At 51.3% G+C, this 16,801-nt stretch overlaps 3 protein-coding genes and 1 non-coding gene across 4 annotated transcripts; 2 read left to right on the top strand and 2 right to left on the bottom strand.

Annotated features, from left to right (window-relative positions):
• Positions 1–345: 345 nt before the first annotated feature.
• Positions 346–416, bottom strand: SMAC4_13131. The gene has a single exon. It is a non-coding gene; the product is annotated as a tRNA-Gly (tRNA).
• An 8,118-nt stretch (positions 417–8,534) lies between these two features.
• On the bottom strand, positions 8,535–9,791 carry SMAC4_00303 (uncharacterized protein). The gene has a single exon (XM_003351711.3). The coding sequence runs from the start codon at positions 9,745–9,747 to the stop codon at positions 8,584–8,586; it is 1,164 nt and encodes a 387-aa protein (XP_003351759.2). The 5' UTR covers positions 9,748–9,791; the 3' UTR covers positions 8,535–8,583.
• Positions 9,792–12,500: 2,709 nt separating this feature from the next.
• Positions 12,501–14,381, top strand: SMAC4_00302 (uncharacterized protein). The gene is made up of 2 exons (XM_003351710.2): positions 12,501–12,848; positions 12,905–14,381. Exons 1-2 carry the CDS (start codon positions 12,759–12,761, stop codon positions 14,303–14,305), a joined length of 1,491 nt encoding a protein of 496 aa, XP_003351758.1. The 5' UTR covers positions 12,501–12,758; the 3' UTR covers positions 14,306–14,381.
• A 1,209-nt stretch (positions 14,382–15,590) lies between these two features.
• On the top strand, positions 15,591–16,721 carry SMAC4_00301 (uncharacterized protein; the record flags this gene model as incomplete). Its single annotated transcript, XM_003351709.1, has 2 exons — positions 15,591–15,939; positions 16,021–16,721. The coding sequence occupies 2 exons, from the start codon at positions 15,591–15,593 to the stop codon at positions 16,719–16,721; spliced, it is 1,050 nt and encodes a 349-aa protein (XP_003351757.1).
• Positions 16,722–16,801: the final 80 nt, after the last annotated feature.

Raw genomic sequence — 16,801 nt, 5'->3', positions numbered from 1 at the left:
TCCAGTGCGGGTGAATGGAAAAATCACTGATTCTGTGCATATGGCACGGACTTGCAACCGTTTCAATTGCTTGTGAACGCCACGGGTGCCGTATTGATTGGTTTGCAAACGGCAAAAGACCGACATACATAAATGATACATACATGCAGCCCACAAATCCAAAAGGCCTGACGAACAAGGCAAAAAAGGGGAAAAGAAGGATGAGATTCATGCTGTATGTCTATAATTGTCAAGCGTCGTAAGAAGCAATAGACAATAGAACGGTTTGAGAGAGTTAAAAAAGCAAAGGGGGAAGGAAACAAAAAAGACAAAAAATACAAAAAAGAAATAAAAAAATCAGGACTTTGCGCCAGCCGCGAATCGAACGCGGGGCCCATCGATGGCAACGATGGATTTTACCACTAAACCACTGGCGCTTATTGATAAGGACTCCAAAACTTAGGTCCTATAAGCGTACGCAAAAGTCTTCATCGAGCAATAAGCATGGGTCCAGTCAAGCAACCCCATGTTGTAAATGCACATTTAGACGTGATCTTCAGAAAATGTGAACTATTTTTGCTACATGAGAGAGTATGCAGTCATTGCCCGATGAAGTGCTGATAAGGTCGTACAGCAGAACCTTTCGACAAACGACAAACATCGCGAATATAAACACAAGCTTACGACATCCCGGGTACGCTTCCCGGCACCCAGCTTGACAAATTTCGCATCCGTGTTTTATAGTGCGATGGACTGCGTGTTGATGTGTTGGGGTTGATGGTCGTTGCTAACTTTCAAGCATCTAAATCAAGTTGACTCATGGTAGAACCAGGCAGACATTGAGAGAACATGGCGATCCAATAGAGCGCGACGGATTTCGAAGGGCAAGAAGGCAAGAGCCTTCGAAGCTCAAAAGGCACAAAAGTGGAATGCTAGACAGCGGTCCAGGTAAATGGACCTTGTCTCTTATCTAACCGTACTTGACGTACAATTGGATCCCATGATCTGCCATCATCGGCCTGCCCCTTCGCTCACCTCTTCGTTCCGTCCTTCAAACTTTTTCACTTCTTCAAACCTGCCGTCAATCCCAAAATCTCATTTCATTCTTCTGTTATTTCTTGCTGTCTCGCATCGCCTCAAGCCTCCGTAAGACCTCGTTTTCCCGCGTGTCCCCAAAATGCAGGATCCTCTCGCACTCATCACCACGCCAAGCACGTCAATAGCGTCATCCGGCAAATTCCCACTGAAGTTGCATCGCGTGCTGACAGAAAACGAAGACTAGGTAGGCAAGGATACTTGCCACGGTTTACCACGTTCGGACTTCCATGTTGCCGACGTCGATGGTCCTCCGACCCGTCTCCGGGTTGCAAAGAACCTCCTCACCCCGCACCGAGGTCCGTGCCTCCAAGTACAACCAAACTCGAGACGTTCCATGCCACCAGAACTTTGAACCGTGATGCTACTCTGTCGAGAGGTATCTAGCCATGAAATAGCCTGGTCAGTAGCGGCGCCTTGACCTCGGGTCGGAAATTATTTGCATTGGCAAGACTGACGGGCGCAAACATCCCAGGCCCCGTATCGTCCTCATCCCCCCTCAGTTACACCACTTTCGGGAAACCATGCGGCTCACCTCTTCCGCTGTCGATATGTTTTCCCTTCGCCAATCTCATCACATCGTTATCACCCTGTCAGAAAACCGGGGTTATATTCAGCCTTGGTACTACTGGCAGCCCTCTCTCGTCCAGGACATCCCAGTGGAATCCGCCTGATACGCAACACTCGTTGGCTTGGGCTCCGAGACTCATACAGTCCCTGATTCCACGGCCAAAGAAGCGAGTCACCGGCGAGTTCGAAACCCAACCCACATATTGTGTCCCTCACACCTTTCAACAGACGGTCGTCTCGCCCTAACCTCCCTTGTCTGCTAGGTTGAGCAAAACGACGATCATTCGAATCGGCCCGTCCCTGGCCCTGGACCGGATTGGGCTGGGCTGGGCTGGACTCAAGAAGCCGAGAGAGCACACGTACATCGAGCAGATTCAGCGTCATTGCGTCTTCTACCTTACCCTTACTAGGTTCTCGCTTCTCGCTTGCGCAACTGCGACTTTGGCAGTTTACCATCAATGCGACGACAAATGCGTGGATCAGACAAAACAAGTGGGAAAGCGACAAAAATACAACCTCATATGCTGCCTTGTGCCATGCGCACTGTCACTTCTTTCTCTTCGTGCGGCGCTTGGCTTTGGAGGTCCTTCGCGCTTATTTTGCCCTGCCCTGCTCTACGTACGGTTTAGTAATCTCGCACATTCGCCCGCTCGCTCGCTACCCTAGAGGTAGGGACGCTAAGTCACGACGGCCCGGAAGAACGGAAGCTGGCTGAGGTTTCAGCTGATGAAGCTGAGCGAGGACATCCTCTTCACTACACAATGGAGGGACGAGAGGGGATATCGACGTGTCCTTGATACCACGAAAAACAGCGGAAGCTGGAAAGCGTGGTGCCCAGGGTTTGTGAAGTATCTGTCGTCACAGCCTTCAGACGGTCATTCAAGATCAGGCCAGGCCGCTGACCACTTATACCACAGCAAGGTCAACCATGTGCCGTACCACGGGCACCAAGCGATGAGCTAGGTGGAAGCTATTCTGCCCAGAATCTATTCAGAAAACCTAGCCAAAGTCAACGACGGACCTTGAACGGACGCGTGTACAACCGAGGCTTAGTTTTCTGGGTCGAGCCACCTCAGCTACATGTCCAGCCCGCTTCGGTCTGGCCACTACCAACTTAGCCAATGACCACTTCATGGTTTGATCATATTGCTTCCTCTGTCAGTACTTCTACTGTCCCACACTCTAAGCTACACTACTTCCAAGTTTCTTGGTTCAACGGCACGGGTCTACTACACAGTATGTGGCCATCTCACGTCGCCTGGTCATGTGCTCTACTAACAGAAGAAAATCTTTGACTTGTTCGCGATCACCTGCATATGACTTCTCGCTTGTGGCCTCGATAATGGGTCTTGACCAAGTTTTGGAAAAGTATTGAAAGATTGAGGTGAAGATATTGAGACGGAACAGCAAACTGATGCATCCATTGTCAAAGGCTTGACGTGATGATGATGGGATCTCAGGATATCACTGTCTCTTCAAGGTAAGATTCTAGAGTAACTGCTCGCCGTGCTCGAAGGGGCCTTCGCGGGTATCATTCTTTCCATTGCCATCGGTCGTAAAGATACTATCCGGTAAGTATTCCTTGCCTCGTGACTATCACAACATATCCGATATCAGATCTCTTCTTCCTTCTCACTCCATATCCAGTAACCCCCACAACCTCGGGGGTCTGGCTCCGTGATTCCCTTAGATTGCCCCCATGCTCCATGCAAGTCCCATGCATCGCAACCTCCTTGGGCCTAATAGTCTTCCCCCACGTCCCACATAGTCGTATTTGGGGAGCCATTATTCTTCCTTCTGTCCGTTTCCTTTCAGACTTCCATCCTGCTAGACAAAGGTTGACATGACACTAATCGCGCTCCCCCCCCCCCCCAAAACTGGTTTCCCGGTTTCCCTCCCCTGCTTGGTCATTGGTAGTCACCTCAATGGTATATGCTCCGTCCATCACTTCCAAAATGATACATGGTAAAGGGCGATAATGACCAGAAAACACCACGTGCCTTGCCTGACTGGCCAGCTATGAAATACAAGAGATGACATGTCGATCCTTGGAACGCCCAATAACATCGAGAACAACCCGCATCATAAAGCAAGATATAACAAAGATGAAGAGACGATATCAGAAAACCCATTGAACCACTTCATACGCCGGAGAGACTAAAGGGAAGAAAAAGTGGGATATCGCGCTGAGAGTAAGATGCTCACACAAGAGAACCGAAAAGAAAAGAAGACAATGGTGAAACAATCAACGTTGTGCGAGAAGCACAGGTATCAATGGTAGCATCCAGCCCGTTCAAGCAACAACCTAGTGACGAATTTTTCCCCGTGTCAGATCCTCAGTGGTAATGACCCCTGGCAATGCTCACACTTGTCTCCCTTGACGATGAACCTTTCATGAGGCGCTTTGAGGCAGGCGCCTTGTGGGCTGCCGTCGAGTTCGATCTTGTAGAAGTGAAGACCGGGGTCGGTGCATGATGCATAGATGTAGTAGTTCTTGAAGAAGTCGCACATGTTTGGTGGAGATGATGGCGGAGGAGATCGCTTGCAGATGATGATGATGTGTGTGTGTGGCAAAGAGTCTGAAAGGCCTCAAACTAGCTCAACGGGAGCGTGGAGGATGTAAAACTGATCGCGTTGATGAGTAATCGTGGACGGATACGAGTGTAGAATGAAGACTTACTGTTAACCTTGGTGGTGATCAACGAATAATCCAACGGTTGCCTGACCGGAAGGGCTTGCGCAGAAGGGGGGAAATGGGCTGGTGGTGGATATGAAAGGAATTGTGTGTGTAGAGACAAAACACTGAACGCAAAGTTGAGAGACAAGGTAGGGTTGACCTGCTTGATATCACTTGATGTCGTGAGACTTGTAGATATACAAGTCTTTTTCTGGTGTGCAAGGTGTTCATGTTGGAAGGTGACCCAAGATGCGCTTTGACCCTCTCTGAAAATGATATCCAGTCCATGTTGCATAAGCTAGCATCGGCATCAAGACCAGCTAAGACCCGAACACGATACTGTGTGTTCATATGATCGAGCAACCAGAAAAAAAACGTCCGTGTACAGTAGATCGTCTGCAGGTAACGGTGGAGGCAGGGTCTCTGTAACAACCTGTAATTAAGGTGCTTGCTTCGATCCGCAAGTAACCATCTTTCACTGTGTGAAACCTTGGCCGGTACATTATCCTAGTTTATACCAGCCAAGACCAAGAAAAATCGTGCATCGAAGTGGTATTTTGAGAGCAGTCATAGTATAAAAGAGCGAGGGTCAGAAGTGAGTGTTGGGAATATGACTAGCCAACGCGGTACATTGTTGAAACTGCTTGTCCAACTCGTAAAGACAAACACAAACCCAATGTGGATACTGTACTTGACGTTTCAGGATCTCGGTCTATAAACTACCCAACAAGATACTCTCCCGAACGACAAGGTAGGCCCTGACTTGATTTGGCACTCGCCCGCCCTCAGGAACCACGCAGCCGCATTCAGTAGTAGAGGCGCATAGCAAGTGGATATTTGTTTCGACTTCCGCAGAAAAACGTGGGCATTATGCAGAGTCAATCTTTGCTCTGGGAGGCTTGCAAGCTTAGTGCGGAATTCACGCCCGAGGGAGAACTTGCATCAGAGATACACAAGCACCCACTTTCCGTGTGGTCCCGTCCAACGTCCGAATGAGGGCGGGAAGATGCTCGTTATGGGATGAGGGGTAAATTTGACCATCCGTAGTGGGGTGGGAGGTGAGAGCAGGTTCATGCTTGGTTGAAGCAGATGAACATAAAGTGAGCTATCACGCCTGTTGTAACAGGAAGAAAATGTTGAGGCCACAGTTGACTAAGGATACTGAGGTAGCATTGATCAGGGTATATGACGCTCAAGGAAGACTCCAGCCCTAGACCGGAGGCTAGTCCGCACTCAACGGCACTGGTATGAACCATGAAATGATGTCTCGGCGCACTGGCACCGATATATCTTACGTGTCCGGGATGCTTGACGAGAAGACGTGCTGACGCCCAGCCATATCTCATATAAGTGGTTTGTTCAAAGCAACCTCCACTCGGGAATTGTAGGCATCTTCCTTTACGGCTGTAAGCAATCGTAAAACGTCAACCTTGAGACGAGGAGCCGATTCGCTTGAAGCCATAGTGGGAGGTCAGCAGATGACCCATCGACTGCGGGGACTGCAATCTTAATATGAACCGAGCAGTATTAGTGGGATGCAGAACCGCCCAAGACTAGAGGACCGAGCACTTGGCTTACTGGTAGAAACAGGATAGACAAGCCACGTCAAGATGGCGATACCACCAGCTCCAGACAGAGATTGATGGGCTTGTTGGTCCTCTATCCCATCCCCACTTGGCGCTTGCGTGCTCAACCGCCCTCATGCCATCCCAAAAGGGAACTTGCCGATATGGTTGGGTATGATCGTGCAAAATGCATAGTAGTGATGGCCCCTTGTCAAGGTCGATGCCGCGGGCCCAAGCGTCAAAGCACCCATAGCTTTGCGGCTCTTATTTCATGCAAGCTGGCTATGGCATGAGTTCCGGCTTTGGGCTCACCATGGATTGTTTGTAAAATGCGTATAAGCCGGAAGGGGAACCCGCTTGTTGAGTGGCTTGCGATTCGGCCTTCCCAAGAGGTGAAAAATGCGAGCCGATGCGTTGATCTCGGTAGAGTTGAGTGATTACCATGGCTGATAAGGCCCATTAATCAACGAATAGAGTCTGACGCAAGAGATAGTAGGGCTTGTGACGCATACTCGACCGAGAGACATGTCTCAACTTCTTGGAGGAGTTGTGGTCTGGGATGCAAGAAAGCGCTTTTGGGCTACTGTACCATGGTAGAGGTATCAAAGTATGGCGACCTTGATCTCGTGTCCTAGGGACGGGTACTGTGTAACACTGTAGCGCAGTCCCAAGATCAGCCGGCTCGTGATTGTGAACTTGTCGGTGGATTTATCATGGGCGGGGATATTTGGTGTTGTTGGTGTGCATAACGCGCCAAGTGGCCTAGAGATGACCTGTTATCCTGTTTAGCAGACGGGCATGCCTCTGCCGTTGTACCTGCAGAAGGCCCGGGGCAGTGGGGTGAGACTTGACCGGACATCGTCACTTTCCAAGATGAACGCCGAATATGATCGGACATGATGCCCGAAGTGCCCCGGTATGTTGGGGATGGAAGTTGACAGTACCTGTTAGAGGTGGGTAGCGTTTCCCGAATGGTCTCACGATTCCGGATTGGGAACGGAACCTGATGGTGGTGTTGCAAGGTGCGTGTAGACGGTCACTGTCAGATAAGCACCGTGGTCAAGAGGCTGAGGATATGTTGCCACTGGGTCGTGTCACTCAATGGTGAGAGATTACAACTGGGTTACCTGTTGTAACAAAGGCAAAGATTGAGGCAGAGTAGACGAAAGCACGGCCTTGATTACCCAAGCGTCCAAAGCTCAGGTTTGCTGTTCGGGAATTGAGGAATTGAATTGCTGTTGCAGCGAGGTGTTCCGAAGCTAGGGTGCACAGGCCATCATCCCCCACCGGGAAAGACGAACGCAAAAAAAGCGGGGTTCATCTTGGCCTTTATCGTGCCTGCCTTCATCGTGATCATTAAGGACAAAATGGAAGGAACACAGAGAATGATGCTTCCTTGATTGCACCACTCTCGAATGCAAATTAGGCTCGACACTGCCAAATCTAACTCAAATTGAAATTGACGCTGTACACTAACTGTGTCTAAGACGGGGAAAGAAACATGCGATAGTTGACCTTAAACGAGAGCACGGCATCGGGCAAGAGCTTCAAACAAAAGTTCAACTTCCCCTGGAGCCCCACTGGCAAGCGTGCCTTCCCCTGAAACGCCGAAACGCCATGTGCTCCAGTGGCTCCAATGCCCCCCCACCAACCCACTTTGTCACACTCCCACCCCCATCCGATCCCACCCCTGCTGTTGATCCTTCTCCAGAACTGGTCTAGCCTGTCCTGCCGAGATCCGAAAAGAGATGTAAACCGTTGATGTGTTCCTTCCTCCTTCGCAATTTCCCATCTCCTGCATAAGGTAGATACCTAGATACCTTAGGAATGGCCTGATGGCACTTACCAGTTCGTCCAGCGCATCAAGACATCCATGAAGTTGAACGGACGTATTGCGGAAGGTGGAATTGGCCATCAAGATTCTCATTTCTCATCGCTCTTTTCGGACAGTTGCCGTCGACATCTTCCTCTACATGGCGCGCCATAATTTCAAGACTCAGCCCATACCCAAGAGAAACCTGATGTCGGGTTGACCAGTTGATGACGACAAGCTCGTTTATGCCCGTTCCTACCTGGGTAGCGGGAACCAGACAAACACTGGCTTTATAAGCACATGTTGATGGCGCCACTGGGAGACCCAAAGCAGGGACACAGTGAGTCAAGGCACCACTAGCTCTTTGCCAAATCCAGCAGGGACGGGACCTTTCTCTAAAGCTTCAGGGGAGCTACCTAAACCATACCACAACATCTCCCTTAGAGATGGAGCCCCCATGACTCTGTTGATAACACTGCTGACAACATCGCCCCCAATCACCTTTCGCAGCTTAATGGCACACGATGACACAGCTAGCAGATGAAGCGAGCCATGGTGCCACCGGGCAAGATTAGCGGGCTGGGGATACACGAAAAGGGCACCGACGTTCACATTCCCAACCGTTCGTCGTCGTCTGACCGTCATCCCCAGCATCACATTCTTCCAGACATGGGACGTGGAGGGGATTTCATGATGCGAACACACTAGGCTGGCAGCTTTTTTGCTTTGCTCAAGCTTAATTCCCTTGCTATTCGTGATGGGGCCATATGGGTCTCTTACCATCTGCTTACCTGCATGCTTCGCAGCATCACAGTCTCGACTTGACTAACCAACACTTCATATTCATTATATCATAAATGGTAGGACACAAAGAAGGGCGATCCTCACCTCAGTAACCACCGCCCAATACATTGTTTTACCACTCGCCAAAATCCGCCCTCACCACCATCCATGTCCTCGATCTTCCTAACCTTCTCAACACCCCTCTGCCCAAGCACCTCCTCCTCGCCAAACCAGGCCCCATGAAAACCGTACGGTACCCTCTGTGGCAGTCGTATCCTCGCCACAACCTCCCTCATCCCCTTGGCGTCGATGATCCATAACTCGCTCTTTGCCCCCTCCATGCACTCCGCCGATTCTTCATTAAGCTGGGACTCGTCAAAGACGTACGTGAGCAGCCACCCGTCATCTTCCGATATGCCATTATGCCGGGACACGAAGCGGGCTTCTTGTGCGTAGTGGTTGGGTGGGAAGGTGAATATTTTGATGGGGTCGTCTTCTTCAGAGGATGAGTAGGAGGGGGAAGTGAGGATCTCTGAAACGGAGCGGGTGTCTACACAGCCCTTTATCGGCTCCGGAGGGGAAGGGTTGTTGGTTGCGGTTCCGCGGGCGATCAGGACCGAGACGTCAATCTTGGCCAGGGCATCGATCTTGACGGACTTGCCTAGGCTGTTGGTGTAGGAGGCCGAAGGGGAGGTCGCGGTGCACCCGTAGATGTAACGGGCTTGGGTCATGGTATGGGCAGGGGAAAGGGTAGGAAACTCAAAGGGGATGGCTGAGAGCGCAAATTGGTGGACGATGCGTTGGCTTCGTGGGACGAGGGAGAAGGAGTAGTAGTACAGTCTACACTGCTCTTCCTCATGGTATTTGGAGGGTATCGGTGTCTTTGACACGGGCGTGGGCAGGTTACCGGTGTTGAAGATCAGAGAGGCAGAAGTCATACGGCAGACAAGGAGGTTAACAGTTGTTGTGGGTTCCACATCCTCAGGGATATTTGAATCCTCTTCGCTAATGGCATCCCAGCAATTTGCGGCGTGGAAGATACAACACGGGTTGGTCTCGAACCATTGCACCCTTTCCGGATGGTACCTCGGGAAGATGCCAAAGCGGGCTTTCCCAGTCCCGTCATATGAGAGAACGATCTTGCCTCTGATCATATTGACCGGATCCAGGGAAAGCGGCATGTCCATGATGACGGTGTGGCGCCGAGATACACCAAAGTCATGCATCATCTTTGGGCAAGCCACGCCCGGGATGGGGACACTCATGAATTGAGGTGAGGTTGAAACACCAGAGGGCCGAATGATTGAGTAACTGACGTATGGCTTGACCGAGAAGGAGTGGAAAGCGATCAATTCTCTCGTTTCGAGGTCAACTCTGGGATGTGCCGTCATCCACTCTTTCATGAAGAAGAGCATACCCTTTCCTCTAAACCCTGAGGCACCCGCTATACCCATCTTATCATATGAGTCACCAGAAGGCTCGTTTTCGGTCGTCACACCGTTGAACCACCCAACTGTCTCCAGACTGGGCAAAACAAAACGAAGAGGCGGGCCGCTCTCGCAAGTTGCCAAGGCTCTCCCGTCATGATATAGAACCGACGTGTTGGCGACACTGATTCTCTTGACTTGAGCTTTCGACCACCCAGGCAACCAAGAGAGAACTACCAGGGCCATCGTCCTCAAAATCTTCAACAGCACCCTCACCATAGACGCAAAAGGATCAAGAAGGGAGGAAATACTCGGCATAAACGGGCGCCTCATCCATTGCCGATTTGCTTGCGCAAACTGGTACACGTCTGTGAGCAGGTACTGGTTGACGAACTCGGGCTGGATGATTGTGTCTTTCTCGTCCCCTGCTGCTGTTACTCGGCGAAATAGCACGCCACTTAGCATCCCATCGCCGTCGAACCAGTGAGACTCACGGACTGAGTCGTCATTGTTGATCACTGGATTACCTCCATTTCGGACATATTGACCGCCTGCGAGGTCGATGGGGATCGTTCCTTGGTAGGAGCATGGCGTTAGGGGAAAGCATTTTTGCACGGGCGCAAAGTTACCGGTGAGGTAAGGGTGTTTGGATGAAGAGGGTGTATCGAGGAGAGGATTTGAGTCTAGCATCGCCAATGTTGCCTGATGACCGTTGAGCTAGGCGCAAAGTACCACTCTAGATGCCGCAAGATGAAGACGGACGAGGTACTTCGTCAAGACTAGAAGCGCCTCTGACCCCTTAGTGAAGCTTGCCATTGTTGACTATTTCCCGCTTAGGGGTCCTGTATCCCTGAGGTGATGTCAGAACCAAGTCATTCAGAGGTTGGAGAAGGTCAAGGCGGGCGCAAGGTGAAGGTCTTCTTCCACCTTGGTTTCCCTCCGGAACATCGAAAGCCCTTCAAAGACAGCTAACGATACCCTCATCAGAAAATTCCCTTCAATCGCCTTGACGAATGAAGTACACATCGAAATGACACGGATCGCGAAGATTTCGACTGTCTCCGCTTATCATACCTGCCCGACTTGGTTTTCGAAATTGCTGTTGCAAGATTGGAGCGACTCATGCTGCCAGAGTGTTCAATGTCAAGGATGCCGTCGCGTCCCAGTTGCATCCCGTCTCGATGCCCATGACTGGTGGTTGGAGGCAAGAACAACGGCCGGAGAAAATGCCACTTTCCGAAGGAGCTTCAACTTTGGTAACTTCCTGATCGTACCTGTCCCAATCCCTATGGTGGCTCAATCATTCATTCCCTTCTCCACCCCTACCTCACCGTCTCCAAAATTCCTCATCAGACTAAGAGATTGTCTGAAAGTGAGTAGTTCAGCCGAAACCTCGATCAACTTCCTTTAGATAAACTCCACGCTCATTTCCATCTTCTTGCAACTTCCATTCTCAAAAAGTCTCCGAATTCTCCACTCAAAGCCAACACACCCATTGGCGGGTTATCCTGAGATGTCCATCACGGCGCCCGTTTAATATTGCCAATGAAGCTGGCCGCCGGTAGTACATCGGACGAGAGTATCTTCAGTTTCGATGCAGTATCGGATGCATACTCAGGGGTGAAGTACACCGTCTTTTCCCGTCCTTCCTCTGAAACATCGCGGCGGCTGACTTCCACCATGAGGCCCGTCCACAATATCATCCACCGCCTTGTGATAGAGTTCCGTGGCGTCGCACCATTTGCTGAGAGTGCTTGGGTCGAGGGCGTCGGTCGCCTTGCCGGGAGAAATTTCGGTGTGTATGTTCTTCAGTCAAAGGCCGACAAGAGTCAAGACTACCCCTGAATCTGACGAATCTGACGAATCCACTTAGGCGTGCTCGCAGAAGCATCAAAAGATCCAATGCGGCTCCCCATCTTTTCCCTCATTGGCGTCCGGCATTATAGCGTCAGCGCTATCACGGAAAGCGCCGGATTGGCCACCAACCTCCAATGTTGGTCGTTTGTTGCACCTTTTCTCTCCCTCAGCACACCCAAAATTCGGACCTCAGCGGCCCAGCCCGTTTCAGCTTCAAGTTTGCGTTTGCCCACGCCGCTTTCAACTTGCTCATCTCTCGGCCAAGGGGCCTCACACAGGCCTCTCCCTGTAAGAGATTCAGAGTTCCAAGTTTTGGAACGGAGCGGTCCTTGGTCAATCAACAATCGGTCGCTAAAATCCTCAACACCACCACCACCTCTTTGGCGCCTATGGTGTTTGTGATGAGAGATGTTGAAACGGCAATGAAATCTTCAAAGGTCCTGAAAAGTTTGATCAATCCTCAAAGCAAACCACTCAAGCATCGAAGATATGCTTTTTCACTTCACCTTCCCGTTTGAGGCGGTCTGACGACGCCCGGTGGATCCAAGTTTTTGCTTGACCGTCAAATTCGGCAGCTTCAGCTGTGGCTGGACGCATGGTCCTTGCTGACATCTTTATACTTTTGGAATGTGCTCCGGTATCTCCGATATCGGTATGCACCAGCCATCCAAGCGGATCGTTAGCAGATTCGCTACGCTTGCCATTTGAGGCTATTGCCAATATCATCTAACCAACTTTACTTAAATGTCCTCAGCCCTAGATACAGGGACACCATGTCAAGATGCAGTCCGCAGAATCTAGACCAGGAACCATTACCAACGGAGCTTGACGCTCCATTACCCCACTCCTTTGTTTTTTTTCTTTGATCGGGAAGGTCACGGTCGCGACGGTGAAGCGCCGAGGTACCTCTCCGTTTATAACCACAGTCCTTACCTCTCATCTTATACCCTTTCCTTCAGTCAGGACCTAGAGCCACGGTATCAAGTGTCAAAATGAGATACTCGTTCTCCGTTCTGACAGCAACAGCGCTGGCGCTGCTGCCCTTTGTGCAAGCAGCGAAGGAGGTTTTTGCTCACTTTATTGTAAGTCTCCACCCTTCGCATTGAAAAACAAGGAACACTCACTCACATATTTTCAGGTTGGAAATGCACCTAATTATGACCTGTCCGACTGGCAAGATGACATTGCTCTTGCACAGAATGCCTCCATCGACGGCTTCGTTCTGAACATTGCATCTCAGGACGCAAGCAACGCCAACTCATTGACCAATGCCTTTCGAGCTGCCAACGCCGCCAACTTCAAGTTGTTCTTCTCTTTCGACTACAACGCCCAAGCGCCTTGGTCCAAAAACGATGTAACCACCCTGATCAACCGCTGGGCAAATGAGCGTTCATACTTCAAGCCCGACAACACCTACAAGCCTCTCGTTTCCACCTTCGAGGGACCTGGTCATGCGGAGGACTGGCATGATATCAAGGGCAAGACCAACTGTCTTTTTATCCCAGACTGGTCCTCCCTTGGTGCTGCAAACGCGGCCACGACGGCGAGTAGTGTTGCGGATGGACTATTCAGCTTCGACGCTTGGCCTAAGGGGCCTTCTGTCATGACCACGGAAGTGGATGAATCGTATCGCGAAGCGTTGGGTGGTCGTCCTTATATGATGCCGGTCGCCGGGTGGTTCTATACCAACCTTCCTGGCTGGAATAAGAACTGGCTCTGGAAGGGAGATGAGCTCTGGGATACGCGTTGGCAGCAGGTGATCGACTTCCAGCCCGATTTTGTGGAGATTCTCACCTGGAACGACTACGGCGAGTCGCACTATATCGGTCCGGTCCGTGAGAAGTCGCTTGGGTTGTTCCAGAGTGGAAATGCGCCGCTCAACTATGCCAAGAACATACCGCATGACGGATGGAGAAAGTTGCTGCCCTACTATATCCAGCAGTACAAGCAGGGCAGCAAGGCCCAGCCTACCAAGACGAGCACCACCATCGTCACTATGGCCCCCACTGCTACTTCCATCACCACTGTCGTCACAACCCTCACGACCATTGTTACCGCGCCAGCTTCGTCGAAGACCTCGGTCCCCTTCAGAGTGAAGGTGGTAGCGCAGGAAAACGTCGCCGTGAAAGAAGAGGCGATCGTAGCTTATTACCGAATCAACCCTGCGAAGGCGTGCAACAACGGCAACACGACCGGTAACGACCCGAATTACCAGCAGGTATACGCGCCGGATGAGCTGCTTCAGGACAACATCTTCATCACCGCTTTGTTGGCAGAGCCGGCCGATATCAGCGTCTCGGTCGGCGGGAGGGACCTGAATGCCACCTTCTCAAAGAAGATGCCGCAGGTTGGCGGAGCAGGAATCTATTCGGGCAAGGTCCTGTTCACCAACAGCACGGGGGATGTCGTGGTGTCGGTGTCGAGAACCCTGCAAAACGGGACGACGGTGTTAATCGTGGAGGCGAGGGGCGGCCCATCCATCACGACAGAGTGCGTGGGCGGGATGGTGAATTGGAATCCTGCCGTCATCAGCTCCTGATAATGATGGGAGGGCACACGGATGCTGATGGCGTTGATGTTATGAGTTATGATTATGAATGTAAATGAATCTCTGATGAACTCGTCCCCAGATTCCTCGTCTTTTTGTGTGGTGTAGCAGTGAAGGAGGTTTGATGCCCGGCCATTGTCGTCAAGACGGGCGCCTAACAAAGGGCTTTCTTTGTCGCCTTTGCGGCGTTTGTTGAGTTCTTGTTGGCCTCGACATTTGAGAGAGCACGACCTGTCGTCTCTTGTAAGTGGGTGGATATGGCGATCATGGCGGAGTTGGGATCAGATCTCGGGATTTTGACGATCCTTCTTCCTTGTCCGAGTCCCAAACGTCATGGAACCTCAGGAAGAGCTATGATTGATCAATATCGGCACTCAACCAATCAGAGGCTATCCCGATGGCCTCCCCGCATTCCTTCCTGTGAGTGTAATGCCATGCGAGACGGGAATGGAGTCCAGCGGCCCGGACGAAAAGGTTCAGAAGCCTGACCCCTACTTGATCGCTAAATCGATGCGTGTTAGTGCTCGTTACAGTGGGGGTCTGAGCATCAAGACCTGACCGGACTCTGACACTCAACTTCATTCCACCGATGGAAGGACGGGAGCATCGTGGAACCTCAACTGATCATCGTGAATCTGAAGTCCCTTTTCGGACAGAGGGGCCCAAGGGCACGGACTCTATCAACATCGACTCCGACAATGACCTCCTCACCAGAGATGATTCCACCTCACCGAGCATCAACATCATCGCTGACCATCAGGACCTCGTATCAAATCTGAGAGACACGGAGATGCATAGTACCGGCATCCCACATCCGAACATTGAACTCTTTTTGTACAATCTAGTGCAAATCACACCCCTTTCTCCCCCCCTTATGACGTCTGAGGTCGAGCTGATGTGCACCTCTCAACCACACGAAATGCTATTTTCCATTCAACATGGCAAACCGCTATCCAGTTCTCCGTTACCGACCCGACGTCTAAGCGGCTGAGCGCGCAAACAAGACTTGGAAACCGTCCAAGACATATCACTCTTTTGTGGCGCCAGGATTGATGGACATCGAGATCTTCACTTGATCTTCGGCTTTGTTCATGATCAAGGATCAATATTACCAAGATGCTGTCACGTTTGAGAAGTCCTCTGGCTTGCTGATATAAACCAGATTGAATCGCGTTCAGAAAATGATCCGGCGGTAGCAATCTGTCACTTTGAGCGATACCAAGCTCGAAATCTATGAAGAAGAAAACATCACAAACACCACATACACTCGCCAAATATGAACGCCTCAGCAACAAGAGCAGTCCGCCTTCTCACCAGACAACGTCTTAACGGCACACTCAACGCTAGAAATGGTCGTCTGGCACAACGAACATGCTCTCTGTTTCCCAGACCCGGCAACATCACTGCCACGCGAACGATAATCACTGCTTCTAAACTGGAGGCACAACCAACAGTGGCCAAGCCACCACCACCCAAAGACAACGAGACCAAGCCTCAAAACGAGAACAGTGATGTCAAGAGATTCTCCCAGTTTGACCTAACCGGCAAGGTCTTTATCGTCACGGGGGGTGCTCAAGGTCTTGGTCTTGAGATGGCAGAAGCACTTGCTGAAGCTGGTGCCAAAGGTAGGCAGGCCTCTTTCACTCTCCCCTTCCTCACCCACAAACCAATATCCCCTTTCTTCTAACTTTCCTTGGAACAAAAAGTCTACTGCCTCGACCGTGCCCAACAACCCGACCCAGCCACCTGGTCTTCAGCACTCAAGCGCGTCCCCTCTGCCTACGGCGGCTCTCTGCACTACCGGAAACAAGACGTCCAAGACACCTCGGGCCTCGACGAGCTCATCGCTTCCATCGCCACCGAAAACAACCGACTCGATGGTGTCGTCGCTGCCGCCGGCGTCCAACAAATCACGCCCGCAATGGAATACAACCCGAACGACGTCGCCCGCACGCTCGCCATCAACTACACGGGCGTCTTCATGACGGCCACCTCGGCCGCTCGACAAATGCACAAGCTCAGACAGCCCGGCTCCATCGTTTTGATCGCATCCATGTCCGGCCTGGTCGCCAACAAGGGTTTGATCAGTCCCGTATACAACAGCAGCAAAGCGGCGGTGATCCAGCTGGCCAGGAACCTGGCAATGGAGTGGTCGCGCAAGCAAGAAGACGGGACGGGCGGGATCAGGGTCAATTGTATCAGTCCCGGGCACATCCTGACGCCGATGGTGAGGAAGAACTTTGAGGAAGTGCCGGGGCTGAGGGAGAAGTGGGAGGCGGAGAACATGATGGGACGGCTGGCGGAGACGAGGGAGTTTAGAGGGGTGGTGCAGTTCTTGGCGAGTGATGCGTCGAGTTTCATGACGGGTGGTAATTTGGTTGTTGATGGGGGGCATACTGCTTGGTAACTGAACTTGAAGGTGTTGCACGGGGAGGGAGAAAGGGAGAAGTGGGTTGGGACTCGGGAAAGGGACTGGGGAAAGAGAGA

This window comes from Sordaria macrospora, chromosome 1 (genome assembly GCF_033870435.1).
Source record: "Sordaria macrospora chromosome 1, complete sequence".
NCBI lineage: Eukaryota > Fungi > Ascomycota > Sordariomycetes > Sordariales > Sordariaceae > Sordaria > Sordaria macrospora.
Note: the sequence above shows the minus strand (reverse complement) of the source record. Positions and strands in the feature narration are given on the sequence as shown.

Excerpts from the sequence above, each read along its gene's own strand:
- SMAC4_00303 (XM_003351711.3), bottom strand. The coding sequence starts at position 9,747 with ATGAGTGTCCCCATCCCGGGCGTGGCTTGCCCAAAGATGATGCATGAC.
- SMAC4_00302 (XM_003351710.2), top strand. The coding sequence starts at position 12,759 with ATGAGATACTCGTTCTCCGTTCTGACAGCAACAGCGCTGGCGCTGCTG. Across the intron at positions 12,849-12,904 it reads AGGTTTTTGCTCACTTTATT|GTTGGAAATGCACCTAATTA; the intron begins GTAAGTCTCCAC and ends ACATATTTTCAG.